We start from the raw sequence: 20,324 nt of genomic DNA on the forward strand, positions 1-20,324 counted from the left end.
TGTCAATTATATCTACGGAAACGCCAGCGGCTTTCCCGTAGATATAATGTTAAGAGAAAGTCTGCAGAGGAAAACTGGGTGAAATTTCTCTTAAAAGCGCTGCGGAAAGAACCGCAATGTGTTCACGCCGCGGTACTTTCCTCAGTGCTTTAGCGCTGCGATTACGGCCCGTGGGGCCTTAGCCTTATATGAATTTGTACCTAGTGAATTGCCTTAGTGTAGATGAATGCTATGTCTGAGGCTGGGAGACAAAGCAGTTCAGTCCAGGACTAATCTCCCAACACAGCCCCATTGCAGGTTCTTGTCCTGTCTCTTTTATTATTAAAGCGGTCAGTCCAGCATAGTAAAGTATACAGTAAGGCAGTTCTGCAGTGTTAGCGTTTTGTAATGGGTGCAAAGCAATACCGTATATTTAGCAGGATCTTTTATTTGATTATATTCATGTAAATGAGATCCACTTTTACATATGGTTGAATAAAGGCCTGTTTACATGGAGCCGTTTTACCCTTGGGCTTATCCCTATCATGGTAATGCTTCTATTTGCACATGACAAGGTATTCTAACAATCTGGGCACCTACTTTGGGGGTCTATTATTGGTCACACACAATAGGGCCTATGCTTACATTGTTTGCCATTGTCTCATCTGCGTCCATCACACCTCACCTACTTGTACTCGTAGTAATTAGGGGACTGTTTACCCCGAGGCGCACAACGCGGCAGAGGGTGCATGTATTTATGAGGAGGCATGCACTTTATCGAATACGAGGCACACCCTCCACCGACTCCAAGTTACTAACCAGTCTTCATAGATGTGTTCTTTTTATTTTGATTATTATTATGGACTTCCTTTTGCCCTTTGGGTTTAGGGATTGTTGTTTTTGGCTTAAATGTTTTTTTATAATTTTTTTTTTGTTTAAGCAAAGAGGCAGAAACGTTACAGACTCAGCTGAAAGAAAGACATCTTACAGCAGATGAAGATAAATACCTGCGCAACAAAATGGCGGAGGACTGTGCACGTCTAACCAAAGAAAATGGCCACCTACAATCTAGAGTACTGGAAGCCACTAAACAACTTGAGGGGGTAAATAAATAGTTTTCACTTCAAGAATTTCCAAAATATCTAGTACCAAATGATAAATTTACAAATTTTCTACCCCATTTCCTCAAAAATCCCATTATGGCTAAGGCCCCATGTAGCAGGCCACAGCAAAAAAAACGCTGCGGGAAAAACTGCAGTGGCCATGAGTCGCGTTTCTTCCCACAATGCTCTTCCGCAGCGCTTTTCTGCTTCCATTATACCTATAGGGAAACTACCAGCGTTTCCATAGGTATAATTGATAGGCCGCAATCTCTAAATTAGAATTTAAAGGGAGGTCTCAAATGACTCCCAAACCTAAAATAGTGGTGTGTCGGGGCCTTTAGCAGTAGCAGGATCATACTTTTTTGGCCACAAACTGATAAAGAAATACAGAGTTAATTATCTTTTTATGGGTATGCAAATCAGCCTCAAGTGCATCAGGGGCGGAGCCTGATTTACCAGATTTGCTTACAGATAGTCACAATTGCTATGAGTGTCCTTTAAAACTGTGTGCCTGGTGGTACAGAACCCCTGACACATTGTACAAGAGGTTTCCCTGAGTATCTGATATGTGCTTATATACAGGTAGGAGTGCCACACAGGCTTCTCCCTATGGCAGGATTTTACAACAAGTTTTCGGTGCCTCTTCAATAACACTTAATAAAGCCTTACTCTCCATGTTCCCAGGGCTGATCCCAGGGTCAAGAAAGGTTCTAAGCTTCTAAGTACCTCCTTCTAGACTGCAATGGAAAGACTCAAGTGTCTGACTCCATCTCCTACTACCCATTTGCTCTTTGTTGACTTCCTTGACACAATTTAGGGACTCTATAGACTTATCAACATGTCTTGCCTCAGGCACTTTTCCACATTAATGCTGACACCCCACTTTGTGGAAACTCAGCTTTTTTTTTGTTGTAGATCTTGTTGTGCTTCTTTGAGGCAAAGCCAGGAATGGCTACTAATGGAATTGGAAATATATAGAAAACTCTTATGCTTCTCCCTTCTGCTCAGTCCACTCCTGGCGTTGGCTCAAAAAAACAAAAAAAGCTGTGGTTTTTTTTGCAACATGGGGCGTCACATTGAAGAAATGCAGCATTTTTTGTTGCAGATTTTGCTGCAGTTTTTTTTTTAGGCAAAGTCAGGAGAGGCTTGTAAAGGAGTGGAAAATATAAAGGAAGCTCTTAGACATAAAAGTGGTTATTTTGGTCCTACCATTCCTTCCACCTCCATTTCCTTCTCTGTACTTACCTCTAGTTCTGATCTCCTCTCTCCTCTTTTTACCCCCTGTATTCTCCTGTTAGGCCCGGGCTGCAGCAAAAACTACAGTGTTTTACAGTCCCTGCAAAGTGGATGTGATTCTGGCTATTCCCATCCACACATTGCAGAAAAATATCCACGGAGGAAATTCTGCAATTTCAAAATCGTTGTGTTTTTGTAAATTGCAGCATGTCCGTTATATCTGCGTAAACGCTGATGGTATCCCTGTAGGTATAATTAAAGCAGAAAGTCTGCAGAGGAAAACACTGCAGACTTTCTGTGAAAAGTGATGCAGGAAAAACTGCAATGCGTTTCCGCTGTGGTTTTTCCCGCAGTGCTTTTTCATCGTGGCCCGCTACGTGAGACATTAGCTAAGCGGCCTCTTGCAGACAACCGTGGCCAAGATCAGTCTATTATCCGTGTTTTCCCAGATAGCACACTGACCCATTAATTTCTATGGGCCCATACACATGACGGTGAATTACACTGTCACATGTGCGGGCTGACAATCTGGGTCACAAAATATAGAACAGCTCCTATTTCTGTCCTATTTTGCGGCCCTGATTCCGTGGCTTGTATTCATGTAATGGAATGTGCCTTGGAAGCATGAGTGGCACACAGGTGACATCCGCATATCCCCTGTGTGCCGCCCGTGCCTTTAATTCATGGCCAGATGGAAGCACCGAGTTGTCTGCAACCAGCCTTAGGGTTGTGTCCACCCACCATGATTCCAACAGGATTGCAGAAAAACAGCTTGGGGACGGTTTGCATAAGGTCAGTTTAAAAACCCATTTTAATGGGTTTTTAAAGCAATCCACAGGTGTCCGTGTACAGCCTCCCCTCCATGAAACCGCTTTTTTTTTTTTTTTTGCAGGGACACAAAGTCCTGCAAGTGAATGCCCCCTTACTGTTTCCTATTGATACATTGCTTATTTTTGCATTATTCATATACAGTGTGTTCAGTTCAATGAGAATTACTTGAGGATGTTTGTCGCCTACTTTATATGTGCACATATTACCCTAATTGAAAACCAGTAAACATTTATTGACCGTCTGTCAGGTCCCCCCCCCCATTTTCCAGCCATGATATAAACCACCTCTCTGTCTACCCATATAACATGCACCCCTTGTCTCTTACAGTGACCACGTGTACAATAAGCTGCCTGTGTCGGTATGAGATCACTATGACATCACTGGAAAAAAATTCTAGTGTGATCTGCCTTCATTTACCTTGGGAAGAGCAGATCTGTCAGCAGATATTGTAACAGAGCCCCACTGGTGCAGGGGGACAGATATCTGAGCGGTGTAACCTATGACCCATCTATTTTTGTAACCCATTATCATGTAACAAGTCCTGCAAGTTTTTTTCAGGTTTGACCAGCACATTAGGTCACAAGAAACTGTCCATCAAGGTTAAGAAAAAACTGAACAGGATGGAACCACAATACCAGTGTGAACAGAGACTTATTGTTTTTAAAACAAATAAACAGAGCAGCCTGCCCTACACACATAGCATTGGATCCCATTGTATCGGAGCTTTCTTGCTGTTTGCTCACATTCAGGCTGTTTATCTTGTTGTGGGTGGTACATCTAACCTGGATAGATAAACTATAGTCATGTAAATGCACCCACCCCAGAGATTATTCTCCACTCCACCCATTACAAGCTCAAAACAGGTCTCCCCAAGCTGCTAATACACAATAGAGGATTGCTAGCCCAACCCGCTGATTTCAGTAGGGCAGCCCCTATGGCCTAATGTGTATGGGGGCCTCCCAACCCTTCCCAAATGGCAGGGGAGATGAGGGTTGGGCAGTTGGATTTCCACTACCAGATCCTTGTTATCTTGAGTAGATAATCCACTAGCAGAGGTGTCTGGCACTGCACTGTCAGGTCTGGCCAAGTGTGCATGTGTACGAGGTGATCGGAGAGACAGCATTCGGTCAGTCTTTCATCCAACAGCTGTCTCATGTGGATGAGCAGCATAAAAACATCCCAAAATATATTCTATAGTTTCTATAGTGCAATTTCAGGTAGCTTAGACAGGCCGTACATATGAGACGGTTATCTATCACAAGCCCCCCGCCCAGGAATATAGTATATCATACCCAGTATATCACATAGCGGGGGTCTTCTCATATCTGCAAAACATGTATAGACACTGGGATAACTAAAAAAAAAGAAGCATACATATAAGGCTGGTTTCACACGACTGTGGTGCAACCACACTGCCATGAATTAAAAGCACGGGCTGCACACAGAGGACACAGGGATGACCCCATGAGCCACCTATGCATGGACCGTGCATGGGTTTTGGTGCATGCTTGGTAAAAGAAAAAATCCTTGTGTCAAATGTACTCCACAATATCATCCCTCTATGCCCAAAAACTGGTGTAGAGGGATTGATAAATTCCCCCTACTGTGTGTGAAATCATCCTTAGGCTGAAGCCCTACATTGCGTAAAAGCTGCTTTTTTTTGTTGCATGTTGGCGTCAATGATCCTCCTATATTCAGCAAATTGCTGCTATCAGTGGTTCGCCTGCTCTGGTGTTTCGCCAGCTCTCCAGCTGTCCTGCTGCTGAACTTGTTCCTCGTGCTGTGCCTGTGATTGTTCCAGCATCGCAGCAGCTTGCTGGGACACCATATAATAAGTGTGTTCTTGGCGTTGATGATCAGCTTGCTCCGGCATTTCGGCTGCTCTAAGAGAAGCTTGACGCCTAGCTTGCTCAATCCCCCTGAGCTCCGCTTGAGGAGAAGTCTGTTGACTTCTGGTTACCTTCATAGCTCTCGTTGTTTTAGAATTTTGTGAAAAATTAGATTTTCTTTTTCTCAGCATGTTTAAAATTGGCAAACTACCAAATTGGATTAAAGGGGGTTTTCCCATACAGTGTGCCAGCATGCTGCCTGGAGCAGATCAGATAATATGTAGAGACGCTTGTACAGAATGGACTTAGTGTTATCTATGTGTTTACATACAGAGATAACAGACCTGGTGTTATCAGCAAACTCAAATTAGCTGAGAGAGTCCTGCTGGCAAGAGCAGTGTAATATAGTATGTGAACATAAATTCATAACAGTCGTGAAGTCATGTCATTTACCAGGATAAAAAGTAGCCTATGTGTTAATCGAGGTTATCTATGTGCCAAATTTATGTTTTTGCGTGATTGAGTAACAAACATACAAACTTTCACATTTATAATATTAGTAGGATTCCTATTGTAGCCATTCCTAGCTTTAGCTTATAAATATGCAACAAAAAAGCTGCCAAAACATAACATAGCTTTCCATAACACGGGTTCTCAACCTAAAAGAGGATAGAGATTTGACTTGTGACAGCCTACGAAATAAACATATTTTAGTTAAGTAAATGTGATCCTTTCTATGCTTAGGATTTGCTGAATGTTTTAAGAAGGAGAAGACTAGACATATAAAGTTTAGGGTTTATTTTGCACGGACTAGACTTGGACAACACCCAGTAGTGACTGTAATGATCTTGGGTCTGCGTGAAGGAAATTGCAGAATGCAGTGCCCATTCCTCTGCCTGCACACACCGAGCTGAATGCAGTTTGTGGACACACCTTGGGCCATAAATAACTGTTCGTCTGAATAAGCCCTTACAATAAACCTTATATAGATTCATGACTAGGCTATTTTATTATTATTATTTATTTATTTATTTATATAACACCATTAATTCCATGGTGCTTTACATTTGGGGGTTACATACAGTACAGAGAATATACAGGTAGATATAATACTAACAGTGACCGAATAGCACAGGGGGGTAGTGGGCCCTGCCCGCGAGGGCTTACAATCTATGAGGGAAGGGGGTAGAGACAGAAGGTGAGGGAGAAGGTGAGACAGTTCAGATGGCAGTGTGCTGATAGTGTTATTGGAGGGTGTAGGCCTTCCTGAATAGGTGAGTCTTCAGGGCCTTCTTGAATCCTGTGATTGTGGGGGTCAGTCTTATGTGTCGTGGTAAGGAGTTCCAGAGTATGAGGGATGCACGGGAGAAATCTTGGAGACGGTTGTGTGAGGAGCAGATGAGAGAAGAGCGGAGTAGGAGGTCATTGGAGGATCTGAGGTTACGTGTGGACAGGTAGCGGGAGATTAGTTCAGAGATATATGGAGGGGACAGGTTGTGGATGGCTTTGTATGTTAATGTTAAGGCTATAACCTTTTTAGAGGGATCATAGGAGTATGAGTGACTTGATATGTAGATGTGCAGCCTGTACAACGTTAACTATATGATAAATCATCACAAAGATAATATTGTACTTGATACCTAATAATTCATATCTGAATGAATATATTGTGTTAGCAATTATATGGACTTGTCATGTGTAACCTAGTAAGTTGCCCCTCCAGGAATATTCTTCTGCTACGTCTGACGTCAGGTGTGGAGACAATGTGCGCTACAGTTGGCAAGGATTTGGTCTAAGCCCAGTGAGTATTGTGCACAGATGCTAGTCATTACAACAGTGCTCGATACTCGCTGGGCGTTGGATGGTTGTCTTGACAGCTCTACTGGGTAATGTGCAGTTGCGTCATGCCAAGCCTGCTGTCAAATCGAGAAGGAGAATATGTCTGGAGGGACACTTTCTTGTATGATAGCAAGTTAAATATAACCATTTATTAAGGACCTGATGATGTTACTGCCATTGTGCTGTTGATTTGTAAATTTAATACTAATATAGGCTCTGGCCTGAAAAGCTCAATGACAAACATCATCTGATGGGCGCTGTCACTCTGACCATTTTGGTGCTTTGTTTATCCAAATTTGTTCAGCCATTCCAAAGAAAACCCCTTTAATAGTCAGATCACCATTGTTTTTCCCCCTATCAGTATATCTTTAGAGTTTGGGAGGAAACCCCATGCAAACTCCTTACAGATGTTGCCCTAGGCAGGATTTGAACCCAGGACTCCAGCGCTGCAAGGCTAACCACCATGCTGCCTAGTCAGTTCCTCATTGTGTGATTATGTTTTGCTTACTTATATAGCGCCATCACATTCCACAGATTTTGTCGAAACCGTCAAGTCGAGCTCATAATGTAAGTTCCCTATCAGTATGTCTTTTAGAATGTGGAAGGAAACCCGGGGAGAATACAGTCATGGCCAAAAGTTTTGAGAATGACACAAATATTATATTTTCACATGATCTGCTGCCCTGTGGTTTTTATTTGTGTTTGTCAGATGTTTTTATCACATACAGAAATAGAATTGCAATCATATTATGAGTAACAAAAGCTTATATTGACAGTTAGAATAAGTTAATGCAGCGTTGCAATATTTGCAGCGTTGACCCTTCTTCTTCAGGACCTCTGCAATTCTCCCTGGCATGCTCTCAATCAACTTCTGGACCAAAGCCTGACTGATAGCAGTCCATTCTTGCACAATCAATGCTTGCAATTTGTCAGAGTTTGTAGGTTTTTGTTTGTCCACACGTCTCTTGATGATTGACCACAAGTTCTCAATGGGATTAAGATCTGGGGAGTTTCCAGGCCATGGACCCAAAATCTCTATGTTTTGTTCCCTGAGCCATTTAGTTACCACCTTTGCTTTATGGCAAGGTGCTCCATCATGCTGGAAAAGGCATTGTTGATCGCCAAACTGCTCTTGGACGGTTGGGAGAAGTTGATCTTGGAGGACATTCTGGTACCATTCTTTATTCATGGCTGTGCTTTTAGGCAAGACTGTGAGAGAGCCGATTCCCTTGGCTGAGAAGCAACCCCACACATTAGTGGTTTCAGGATGCTTTACAGTTGGCATGAGACAAGACTGGTGGTAGCGCTCACCTCGTCTTCTCCGAATAAGCTGTTTTCCAGATGTCCCAAACAATCGAAAAGGGGATTCATCAGAGAAAATGACTTTACCCCAGTCCTTAGCAGTCCACTCCCTGTACCTTTTGCAGAATATCAGTCCATCCCTGATGTTTTTTCTGGAGAGAAGTGGCTTCTTTGCTGCCCTCCTTGAGACCAGGCCTTGCTCCAAGAGTCTCCGCCTCACAGTGCGTGCAGATGCACTCACACCTGCCTGCTGCCATTCCTGAGCAAGCTCTGCACTGCTGGTAGCCCGATCCCGCAGCTGAAACACTTTTAAGAGATGGTCCTGGCGCTTGCTGGTCTTTCTTGGGCGCCCTGGAGCCTTTTTGCCAACAGTGGAACCTCTCTCCTTGAAGTTCTTGATGATGCGATAGATTGTTGACGGAGGTGCAATCTTTCTAGCTGCGATACTCTTCCCTGTTAGGCCATTTTTGTGCAGTGCAATGATGACTGCACGTGTTTCTTTAGAGATAACCATGGTTAACAGAAGAGAAACAATGATGCCAAGCACCAGCCTCCTTTTAAAGTGTCCAGTGGTGTCATTCTTACTTAATCATGACAGATTGATCTCCAGCCCTGTCCTCATCAACACCCACACCTGTGTTAATGGAGCAATCACTGAAACGATGTTAGCTGGTCCTTTTAAGGCAGGGCTGCAATGATGTTGAAATGTGTTTTGGGGGATAAAGTTCATTTTCTAGGCAAATATTGACTTTGCAAGTAATTGCTGTTAAGCTGATCACTCTTTATAACATTCTGGAGTATATGCAAATTACCATTAGAAAAACTGAAGCAGTAGACTTAGTAAAAATTAATATTTGTATCATTCTCAAATCTTTTGGCCATGACTGTATACCAACTCCTTGGCTGGATTTGAGCCTAGGACTCCAGCGCTGCAAGGCAACAAAGCCACCATGTTTCTATACGCTCCATTTAAAGTGACACTACAATGACCACATGACTTGCCCCGTATCCTGCCTAAATTTGAAATCAATTGCAATCTATAGGTACAGGATGCCAGAATGTTTTTGGACTTATTTTGTAAGTTTCTGACCTTGCATCTTCTTAAGATTCTGACGTTTTCTTCGGTCTTACATACACACATTCACATTTCCAGGAACGACAACTCCGAACACTAGAAAGCTTGAATCGTACAAAAAGAATTTCTGAGATAACTTCAGGGAAGGAGAAGGAGAGACATCTAGAACTGACACTGTCACACTGGAGAAGACTTGTCCAGGAAGAGAAGGAAAAAGTTGCTGCTGCTCAGAAACAGGTTAGCTAATAAGTCTCAATGGCATGTCATTTATAGGATACGATAATGGGTATATTACATGTAAACAGTGCTTGCTACGATTGACATAAAAGTGCCCATATAGAAAAAAATCACATTTTCTGCTGCGGACATTGATGCAATTCTGCTCTATTCTGTGTAAAAGCCACGTTTTACTTGCATATTTGTTAATGATTTTGCTGTGGAATTCACTTTTATGAACTGCTAAGGGGAAAATCCACATTAGAAACATTAATTCATATGGTGCGGATGACCACAAGTCAATTTTGGTCACACAGTTTTTCTACAGCGTCTGGATGAGATTTCACTTTGTCATCCGTTTAAATAAACATCGATGTTAACAAAAAAGGGATCTGCTGCTGTCCGCTTTTTTGGACGGGCACAAAAGTATGGTATACTACGTTTTGTGTCCTTCAAGGAAAATGGAAACAACAGATCCACTTTTTGTTTTTTTTGTGTTTAACATTGATGTCTATGTAAATGGTTGGCCATCTTTTTGCATCTGTTTGTGTCCGTTTTGTTTTTTTTTGCATCTGTTAAACAGATGTAAGAAACTTTATCTGTATCCGTAGAGCCTTAATATGTCTACACTTTGGTCCCCATAGAAGCGGTGCATACAGACTAGTAGGATAGCTATCATTGAGACCAGTGGCGTAACTAGGAATGGCGGGGCCCCGTGGCGAACTTTTGACATGGCCCCCCCCCCCTATCCCAACTGACGCCGAAGACCTCGACCGACCCCCTCCTCCGCACTCTATTATGTCCCTTAGTAAGCCCTGCACACAGTATTATGTCCCTTAGTGGCCCCTGCACACAGTATTATCCCCAATAGTGTCCCCTGCACACAGTATTAACCCCAATAGTGGCCCCTGCACACAGTATTGACCCCAATAGTGGCCCCTGCACACAGTATTAACCCCAATAGTGTCCCCTGCACACAGTATTAACCCCAATAGTGGCCCCTGCACACAGTATCATCCCCAATAGTGTCCCCTGCACACAGTATTAACCCCAATAGTGGACCCTGCACACAGTATTAACCCCAATAGTTGCCCCTGCACACAGTATTAACCCCAATAGTGGCCCCTGCACACAGTATCATCCCCAATAGTGACCCCTGCACACAGTATTAACCCCAATAGTGTCCCCTGCACACAGTATTAACCCCAATAGTGGCCCCTGCACACAGTATTAACCCCAATAGTGGCCCCTGCACACAGTATTAACCCCAATAGTGGCCCCTGCACACAGTATTAACCCCAATAGTGGCCCCTGCACACAGTATCATCCCCAATAGTGTCCCCTGCACACAGTATTATACCCCATAGTGGACACTCATAAACAATTATTATACTCTGGGGTCTTTTCAGACCCCAGAGTATAATAATCGGAGACCCGGGGAATAAAAACATTAAAAAAAACACTGTTGCTTACCTGTCCTGCGACTCCTATGCTGTCGACCGCCGCTCACGTCCTTCTTTAATGACGTCGGACGTCACATGACCCGGGAAGCATGCCGGGTTTATGTGACGTCAGAGACGTCAGACAAAGTATGACGAAGGCCTGGCAGAATCGTGAAGAGGTAAGTAACATCTTTTTATGTTTCTTACCTCTCCGGTCCGCCGATCATTATACTCGGGGGGTCTGCAAAGACCCCCGAGTATAATGATAGTGTTTGTGGGGCCCGCGGTGTCACTTACCGATCCCGGCCCAGCCAGGATCGGCAAGTGAATAGGGCCCGCAACGGACTATTTAAAAAAAAAAACACAGCGGTAGCGGCTGTCACTGGGCCCCCAATGGCCCGGGCCCTGTGGCAGCCGCCTCCGCTGCCTCTACGATAGTTACGCCCCTGATTGAGACTAGTTGCAAAGTTGATTCTTTCATTTTTAGATGCACTAGAGCAAAGGTGTACGTACTATGACCTTATAAAAGCTGCATTGCCTTGGTTTATAGGTGCTGCAACTACGACAAGGCAGGAAATCTGTAGAGATGACTGGAAGTTCACTGCACAAGCAGCTGACAGATTTACAGAACAAACACTCCAAGGTCCAGCAGGAAAACTCCCTCTTGCGTGTAGAGAAGAACCATTTGGTTGAGCACATCTCTCAGCTACATAAACAGGTTCGTGCCCAAAGCATGCAAACTTCATATTCACTAAGCACACAATGGGTAGGGGGAGTGCTGCTTACTATGTGTGACCCATCAAGAAAGACTTATCAAATTAGCCTGTTAGTACAGGCTCTAGGAGCCTGTATAGTAATGTCCCAGACGTCATGCTGCTAGCAGTAATAGGCTGCTACTGCTTGAACAGACTTCTGGCCGGTATGGTACTGCTAGCACAGGCTTTGGGCCTGTATGGTAATGTCCCAGGCCACGTGACGTCTGGGACATTACCATACAGGCCTGAAGCCTGCTAGGATTAACACCGGATCCAGGCGAGGTAAGTAACACTCTTTATTATGTTCCCTCACCTCCCCTGGGGCTCCGATTATTATACTTGGGGGTCTGAAAAAAACCCCGAGTATAATAATAGCGGTAGTGGGTTCGCAACCTTGGCCCGGGCCTGCTCACAGCCACACACACCCCCACCCGCCACCCCCCGCGTCCTATAGCAGAAGGTGAAGCGTGGGGCGACCATGAGCACACCCAGGGAGGTAGGTAGATAGGCCACTACCTGCTGGGACTACTCCAGCAGGTAGCGGCCTCTTAAAAAGTATTTAAAAAAGAAAAAAAAATTGCCGCGGCTGCTGCGCCCTCCACAGTACCGCCTGAGGCTGCCGCCTCACCCCGCCTCATTAGAGGTGCAGCCCTGTGCAGGTCTGTTTGAAAAAATGGACAGCAAGTGTCCGTTATTTTTTTAACATTGAAGTCTATGGGCAACAGACTTCTAACGGAGAGTAGCTAATAGCCATCAGTTACTGTCCGTACTGTCTGTTATTGTCCATTTCTGTCTGTTATGATAGGTGTGATACTGAGCAGTTAGGATACTGAGCAGTTCTGTAGGTAGCTACAATAAAATGGCACTCGGGCAAGTACAGTACCGCTCAGAACGGAGTGTTACTGCGCATGCCCGAGATTTCAAAGCGCAGGATCGAGGCTACAGACAATGGAGGTGGTTACAGCTACGGAGGAGGAGGGCATCATGGAGCACAAGCAAAGGAGGGTGCGTTACAAAAGCATGATGCAGAGGGGTGCACGATGGCTTGGGGAATGCCCAGAGTGCACGGAGAGGTTCATTTGCATATTGGTTCTACCGATATTTTAAAAAAATGGGGGGGGGGGTGTCTTTTCAAAATCTAGAAGCAGCACCTGAATAGCCTTTTTAAAGGCTGTTGAGGCATATAACTATCTAAAAATCACGATATCTCAATGATAGAGCCCCTTTAAGCATCTTACACACGGCTTCTTAGAATTCATATAAAGTAAAGGCAGTCTGAAATAAACATAACATTGCATGGTGCCCATACACTTCAATTACATGGTCAAACCGAGTGGCAGATTTGGGTTGAGTTTGGATGTCTGTGGCCACCTTCTAATCTAAAAATACAGGCTGAGCATGCATATTGAAGTAAACATGCATGCTCAGCCAATTCAAGCATGCATGTTAATGGAAGAATTAGCAGAGATAGCTGTCAAGGCAACTATCTCATGTATATGGGATGCTTTAAGTTGTAGTGATAGTGGTTTACAATATAGAGAAGTCTGCTGAGAGGATAAAACAGGGAAGTGCAGTCTGCAGAAAGGTGAGTATTGTGTGACAAAATCCCTGGAGACTATGGCACAAGATGTATTATGAAAGCCTTGCAGATTGTGTAATGTAAGTAAAGACATTCACCTTACTGTACAATAACAAGGAGGTTAGAAATCATCCCTGAGATTCTTTTTACAGCCGTGACTCTGTAGTCTATAAGACTTTGGCTACATTCAGACTTACAGTGATGTACGAATCCCTGTAAAACCACAAATGTGACAAAAGTAACCTCAGATCTGTTGCAAAATATCTGATCATGTAAGATTTTTTTTTTTTTTGTTAGTTACTAGGGACCTTGCAGCAAACTTTTTTGGAGTTGAACATCAATGTGTAGCTTCATCCTGGGGCTGAGGCCACATGTTTCAGAAAAGTTGTATAGGCTTCAGTCTAAAGATTACACCCCTGACAGGCCTAAAGAGGACCGTCTACACGTCCTATGATACTGGCGGTATTATATACTGCTAGAACGCTGACAGTGCGCTGAAATCAATGTGATGTGTCAGCTTTGCTGCTATACAAGAGTACTGTCGGGAGAGGGGGGTGTTTATCATAGTCAATTGATGATACTAGGCTATAAGTGAAGGGATAGTGCCGACACCGGTATCTCCCGTACTGGGCACATATTTGTAAGGGCACCTGCGCCCAGTCTCCGCTTTAGCCAATCCGGTGGTTTTCCGTCTTCTGCCCCGAGAAACTGGTCAGGTGACGGAAACCCATTCACTTGAAAGGGTTTGCAACGTGACTGCCCGTGTGCGTCTTCAGCCTGTCCGCGGTGAAACCGTTTTGTTTTTTTTTAAATGGACCCAATTTCCTGCATGTCCCCAGTTTCTCGGGGCAGAAGACAGATCAGCTAAAGCAGAGACCGGGCGCAGATGTGAACCCGCCCTTACTGTGCACCTGAGGCCTTAGGGTTGAAATATTAGAATGACCTTAATGTGATATGTCCTGTAAAGGCTAGTTCATGAAAGAGTGTTTTTGCAACGTGCATCACACATCCATTTTGAGAAGACATTGAAACCAAAGTGTCTATTCACATATCCGTTTTTTTCATGGTCATCAAAACAGACATTGATAGTGCCATGTGAATAGACCCATTGAAATTCATGGGTTGTATAATGGCCATGTGACAGCCATTTAAAAACTGGCCATACGACCATACTTACAAAATACGGACACATGCATTTCTTAGGGCCCAGACACACCACATTTTTGGAGGCCGTGTGTCCGTGCCATGTACAAGGACCACATATTATAAAGCATGTCTTATTAATGCCTACATTTGCAGCACATACGGATCCGCGATTGCGGATGACATGCAGATATGTTTTTTGTTTGCCAGTGTTTGCTGTCAGGAAAAGCCTTGTGGTTTTAGATGTCATGTGTATGAGGCCTATATCTTGGGCAAGGCTTGCATGGTCAGGGATGTCTGCAGATCTTGCAGCATATTAGTATATGAGCTATATTCTCCCAATGTTTTGAAGGCAAGCAACCAATAATTCACTTATGTGGTATTTTCTCATAAAGCTTTCCCCAGTGTTTCACGTGGAGCCGTCCATCGGCCTACAATGATCTGTAATTATGGTGTTGCCCTGGTAGTTGTCACTATAGGCAATATCTATAGACAGCATAGGCCCTATACTTGGCTAACAGATGCAGAGCACTGCCTCGGGGTCTAGGCAGACATGGCATAGGAAGTGTGTGGTCTGCAAACCTGAATTTCTGGTTTCCTCTCTAGATTATTCATGGGCAGCTGGTGGACAGGGCAGGTGGGGGAGGATGTTTGCCGGCAAACTCTGGACCTTACTCTCCCCCATTGTACTGTTCCTGCATTAGTCGCCCCTTTAGTGTTCCTCTTTTTCTATTAAACCAGTGACACTTTTAAGTCAATGTTTTTATCTACAAATTGCACCGTGCTGCAGAATATGTTGGTGCTATATAAATATTATTATTATAGAAGGACATTGCATGTACTTGTTATGACCTATTTTACCAGATAATTCAAGGATCCGCATAGTACTCGTAGTCGTCATTGTAGATCTGATGGCTGCTACTACCATTGCGGATAGATTTAGGTCTTGTCACAATTATTACATAGCTATAAGTGTACAACAGATGGACATGGCACAGAGGATTAAAGCACTAATGTCTTTAGACAGGCCAGCAGCGAGGGACATGAATGCTTCCTTTGAGTCCCAACCCTGTAACTGCCAGGGCTCATAAAAAGTATATTTAAGCCATATTACAACTGGCCGATGTGATATTTGCCTGTCCAATAACTCTACAGCACAGATTGACATTAATAAATGTACTAATTTAGGTTCCTCACCAGGGGCGTACAAAGAAATCTTGGGGCTCCAGAACATAATGCACATGGGCTCTATCAGATTCCAGAATAAATACAGGGCCCAGACCAGACCCCAGTATAGAAGACCGCAGACTAGACCCTAAAATACATTTTATTTGGAAGAGAGTCAGACCCTAAAATACAGACAGCAGACTAAATACAGCCCCAGATACCTGCATATAGATCCCAGACTCCCAAAACAGGTACAAACCCCACACCTCAAAATACATACAGATGGTTAAATAAAAAAAGACAGACCCCATGCCATGTAGCGTCTGTGAATTAAACCAAGCAGACAGGAGAAGAGAAGTGCTACTGTGCACCACCAAATATTCAGAATAGGGGCAAATACTGAGAATTACACCCAGCATATAGGACTATAGAAGTGGTACTGTGCACCGTCCATATATTCATAATAAGGGCAGATACTGAGAATTACACCCAGCATATAGGACTAGAGAAGTAGTACTGTGCACTGTACATATATACAGAATAGGGGCAGATACTGAGAATTACACCCAGCATATAGGACTAGAGAAGTAGTACTGTGCACTGTACATATATACAGAATAGGGGCAGATACTGAGAATTACACCCAGCATATAGGACTAGAGAAGTAGTACTGTGCACCCTCCATATATTCAGAATAGGGACAGATACTGAGAATTACACCCAACATATAGGACTAGAGAAGTAGTACTGTGCACTGTACATATATACAGAATAGGGGTAGATACTGAGAATTACACCCAGCATATAGGACTGGAGAAGTGCTACTGTGCACCACCAAATATTCAGACTAGGGACAGATACTAAGAATTAAATCCAGCATACAGGACTAGAAAAGTAGTACTGTGCAGTGTTCATATATACAGAATAGGGGCAGATACTGAGAATTATACCCAGCATATAAGACTAGAGAAGTGGTACTGTGCCCTGTTCATATATACAGATTAAGGGCAGATACTGAGAATTACACCCAGCATGTAGGACTGGAGAAGTAGTACTGTGCATTGTTCATATATACAGTATTCATATATAGGACTAGAAAAGTAGTACTGTGCAGTATTTGTATATACAGAATAATATAGATCAAACTAGTTTCCCACTGGATGTGATTTGGCTGCAGCTGCCTGACAATGGTTGCTAGTTTTGTCATGTCCATCTTTGAAGACCTAAATCCAGATTTTGTGTAAAATTGGTCAGACATTACTTTTCCATCCTTGTGTACAATGATCAGGGTAGCTGACCAAGAGACTCCTTATGACTTTCCAGTAAGGGAACGTTCACACGTAAGAATTTGCCGCAGATTTGGGTTCCCTGAATCCGTGTAGATTCCTCCCCAAATGTGCTTCCAATTGTTTTGAATGGGAGGCAGCGGTCGCAGCAGAAGGCTGAAAATAATAAGTGTCCTGCTCAATCCTGCCACCGATTCCACAGCTTCGAGACTCCCTGCTGTATTGGCTTATTCATCTGGGCCTAATAAACAGTGGAAAGCCGCAACAGATTGCCGATGTCCTGCTATACTATGGGCGAATACGGCGGCGGAAAATGAAGAAGAATTCCGCCATGTTAATGTAGCCTAACATAGAAATAGTCTGAGAACAGGAAGACGTCTCGCCAACCATGGGGACTTTATGAGACCTATCTCACTGCGTATGATCAGTAGAACATAGATAGAGTTTTCTGTTCATTATTGTTGACCGGCCGCATAGTAAGCTGTCATGTGTTTTATATTTGTTACGAAGTTAACATGGTTTAGATCACAAGTGACCCATCTGTGTGCATTATCCGCCCCACCACCAGGCCCTCCGCATTCATTAATAAACTTCCTTCTCCACATCGCACAGCCATTGAACACACCAGTAGTTCTTTGAACCAGAAAACAAATGTTTTCATTCTTTTCAGATGGCAGAGAAGAATGATGAAATCCGGCGCATGCAGGGTCATGTGGACAGCTTGTGCTACGATATGGATAGCCTGAAGCTCCGCAGAGATCTGGATGACTCTTCTGACAAAGAGGCCTGGCAGCAGCTCTCCAACATAAGTCACAGTGTAGAGAAACTTGCGGCAGAGATGAGCTTCAATTAGTCACTCCGCTGCACTTTCTCAATGTACCCATCTACTCCGAGCTTTTATTATATATATATATATATATATATATATATATATATATATATATATATATATATATAGTAAATGAACATATGTTGCGTTCTATCAATCACAATGTATGTGCTAGACCTACATGGTAACTTATATGTGCCATATCAGAGAGCAGCCCAAAATGATTTTGTGATTATTTATCTCAGAGAGTGTTCCCATTCCCATTATATTATATGAACTTAAAGGGAGTGTGTCACCAGAACTCAGCATATCAACCCAGCCCCACAGATACACAGGTTAAGGGCACCATAAAAATAGTGTTTTTCTCATGTGAATTGGAGCCTCTGTTGATGAGTTTTCACCCTTTTCATTAGTATGCAACTCTTTGGAGCAACGAGTGTGAGACCATTGCTCCAAAGAGGTAAGCCGTAATACTGTAGTTGCTCCAACGAGCTTATTTACAATTTACAAAGAGCAATATCTCTACAATGGAGGCACCGACTAAGGGTTGGTTCACATCTGCGTTTGTATTCCGTCCAGGGGAGTCCGCATGGGGACCCCCCCCGAACAGAATATGCAAATGCAATAGCAGGCGCTGTGCAGTAAAAGCACCTCATAATAATGGGGTCCGTGTGCTTGCTGCCAGATCTCCACAGCAAAAACGTGGACAGGAAAGTAGTTCACCATCTACTTTCCTGTCTGCATGATTCGTGCGGGCAGTGCGCGGCAAGCACATGGACCCCATCATAGTCTATGGGGGTCCGTGTGCTTTTACTGCAAGGCGCTTGCAATTACGCTTGGTATTCCGTTCGGGGGGGGGGTGTCACCATGCAGACTCCTCCAGACGGAATACCAACGCAGATGTGAACCAACCCTAAAAAGGAGAAAACACCTTTTGATTCAGGTGACCCTGGAATGGGTTGCTATACTGGATTCTGGTGGCTGACTCCCTTTAATATGTCTATATGTTTCCATTTACCACATACACATTAGAGGGATTGTCCAGCCATATTAAATTTTGCATTCTACAATTCTGTGAAATGACTGAAGAAGTAATATTCACCTTGCCACTCGTGCTCTGGATCTCTGTTCACTCTGTTCTAATAATAAGGTGTCAGCATAACATGTGACCACTGCACCCACTCACTGTCGCCCTATTACTACTACAGCCAGAACCCATGAATCGTGGACATTCGAGCAGCTGCAACTGGTATAGTGAATTTTATATCTTTTTAATGTAATCTATGTAAAGCTATGCAATCTTATAGCTTTGTATGTTGTATGCACAATTTAATGTGGCTGGACCACCCCTTTAAATGACACTTTTTGTCCCTAACATGTAGGAATAGCCTTAAGAAAGGCTATTCTTCTCCTACCTTTAGACGTCTTCTCCGCGCCGCTGTTCGGTAGAAATCCCGGTTTTCTTTGGTATGCAAATGAGTTTTCTCGCAGCACTAGAGGCGTCCCCAATGCTGTGAGAGAAATCTCCAGTGCCGCCTCCATCTTCTTACTTCCTGGCGCCGCCTTGTGTGTGGCTGCCTGATACAGTGCTCCAAGCTGGGAGCAACCTTTATCTTTTCTTTTTCACTCTTTTTCTCTGTATCTTCAAGAATCCTGTAACCAAGCAAACTAGCACTATGAATTAGCAACTATAAATTGAATGGAAGATCCTGTGGTGTATTTTGTTCCTTTTGTTTCTATTGTTAAGCATGGACAATTACTCAAGACCTGGAGTTTTTCCTGTGCACATGTACCTGTTACCATCCCCCCAGGAGCTAAGGACAGCATGGACACCATGTGCCATGGAGGAGAAACCTACATGGAAGTGTGGACTTCTTCTTTTCAAAGAGATGATTTTTGGAGTCTATTGCTGATGTGTGAAGATGCCTACAGCTGACTGGTATGTCTTTCTTTTACTGTGGACACGTGGGACTCTGTTACAACCTGGGAACCTACCATCACCCACCTACTAGATCAGTTTATGGAAGCTTGGCAAGAGAGCAGCACCATGTATACCTGGATGGCTTCAGACCTCTCTGGGCAGTAGAACACAGTGGTAAGAAGAAAGGAAGAGGAGGAGGTGGAGGAGGGCTTGTGATGAAGGACATTTGGGGCATTTTTTTTGTGGTTAATGGACAATAGTGCTGATGCAAAATACTGAACTATCAGCTGTGAGCAGGAGATCTCACTACCTACCAAAGGAACTGCTACATGTTATCATGATAGCTGCATATGTCCCCCACCTCTGCAAAAAAAAAACCAAACGTTTTTTGCCTGTTATATCTACATGCTGTGACCCCCCTCCTCATGTCCTCCAACCAGGGTCGGGCTGTATTATTAACATCACTTCACACAGAGAACTAAATGATCCTGCAGTGTGTCTGTGTTTCTTTCTTTTTTAGTTGCTATGATTCCTAGGATTTCTCTATCTGCCATGAGCTTCTATGTGTTTTCTCTCTTGTTATATACTACTGTATCATCTATGAAACTGTATCACTGAATTTTCCCCTTTGTGGGACTATTAAAGGATTATCTTATCTTATCTTCTTCTGGAACACCCTCTCCCTCTGCCGTCTTCTGTCCTGGGTTTCAATCTTCTAGGCCTCGGGCAGAGCAGACTGCGCATGCCTGCGTCCACAAGTAAAAAATGTCCGCTTACACAGTAAGCTGTGTA

At 43.6% G+C, this 20,324-nt stretch overlaps 1 protein-coding gene across 1 annotated transcript; it reads left to right on the forward strand.

Moving 5' to 3' along the window:
* Positions 1-546: 546 nt before the first annotated feature.
* On the forward strand, positions 547-17,635 carry LOC142201080 (uncharacterized). The gene is made up of 5 exons (XM_075271911.1): positions 547-554; positions 920-1,082; positions 9,273-9,431; positions 11,403-11,570; positions 17,453-17,635. Exons 1-5 carry the CDS (start codon positions 547-549, stop codon positions 17,633-17,635), a joined length of 681 nt encoding a protein of 226 aa, XP_075128012.1.
* The last annotated feature ends 2,689 nt before the right edge of the window (positions 17,636-20,324 follow it).

The sequence above is a fragment of the Leptodactylus fuscus genome, chromosome 4 (assembly GCF_031893055.1).
Source record: "Leptodactylus fuscus isolate aLepFus1 chromosome 4, aLepFus1.hap2, whole genome shotgun sequence".
NCBI lineage: Eukaryota > Metazoa > Chordata > Amphibia > Anura > Leptodactylidae > Leptodactylus > Leptodactylus fuscus.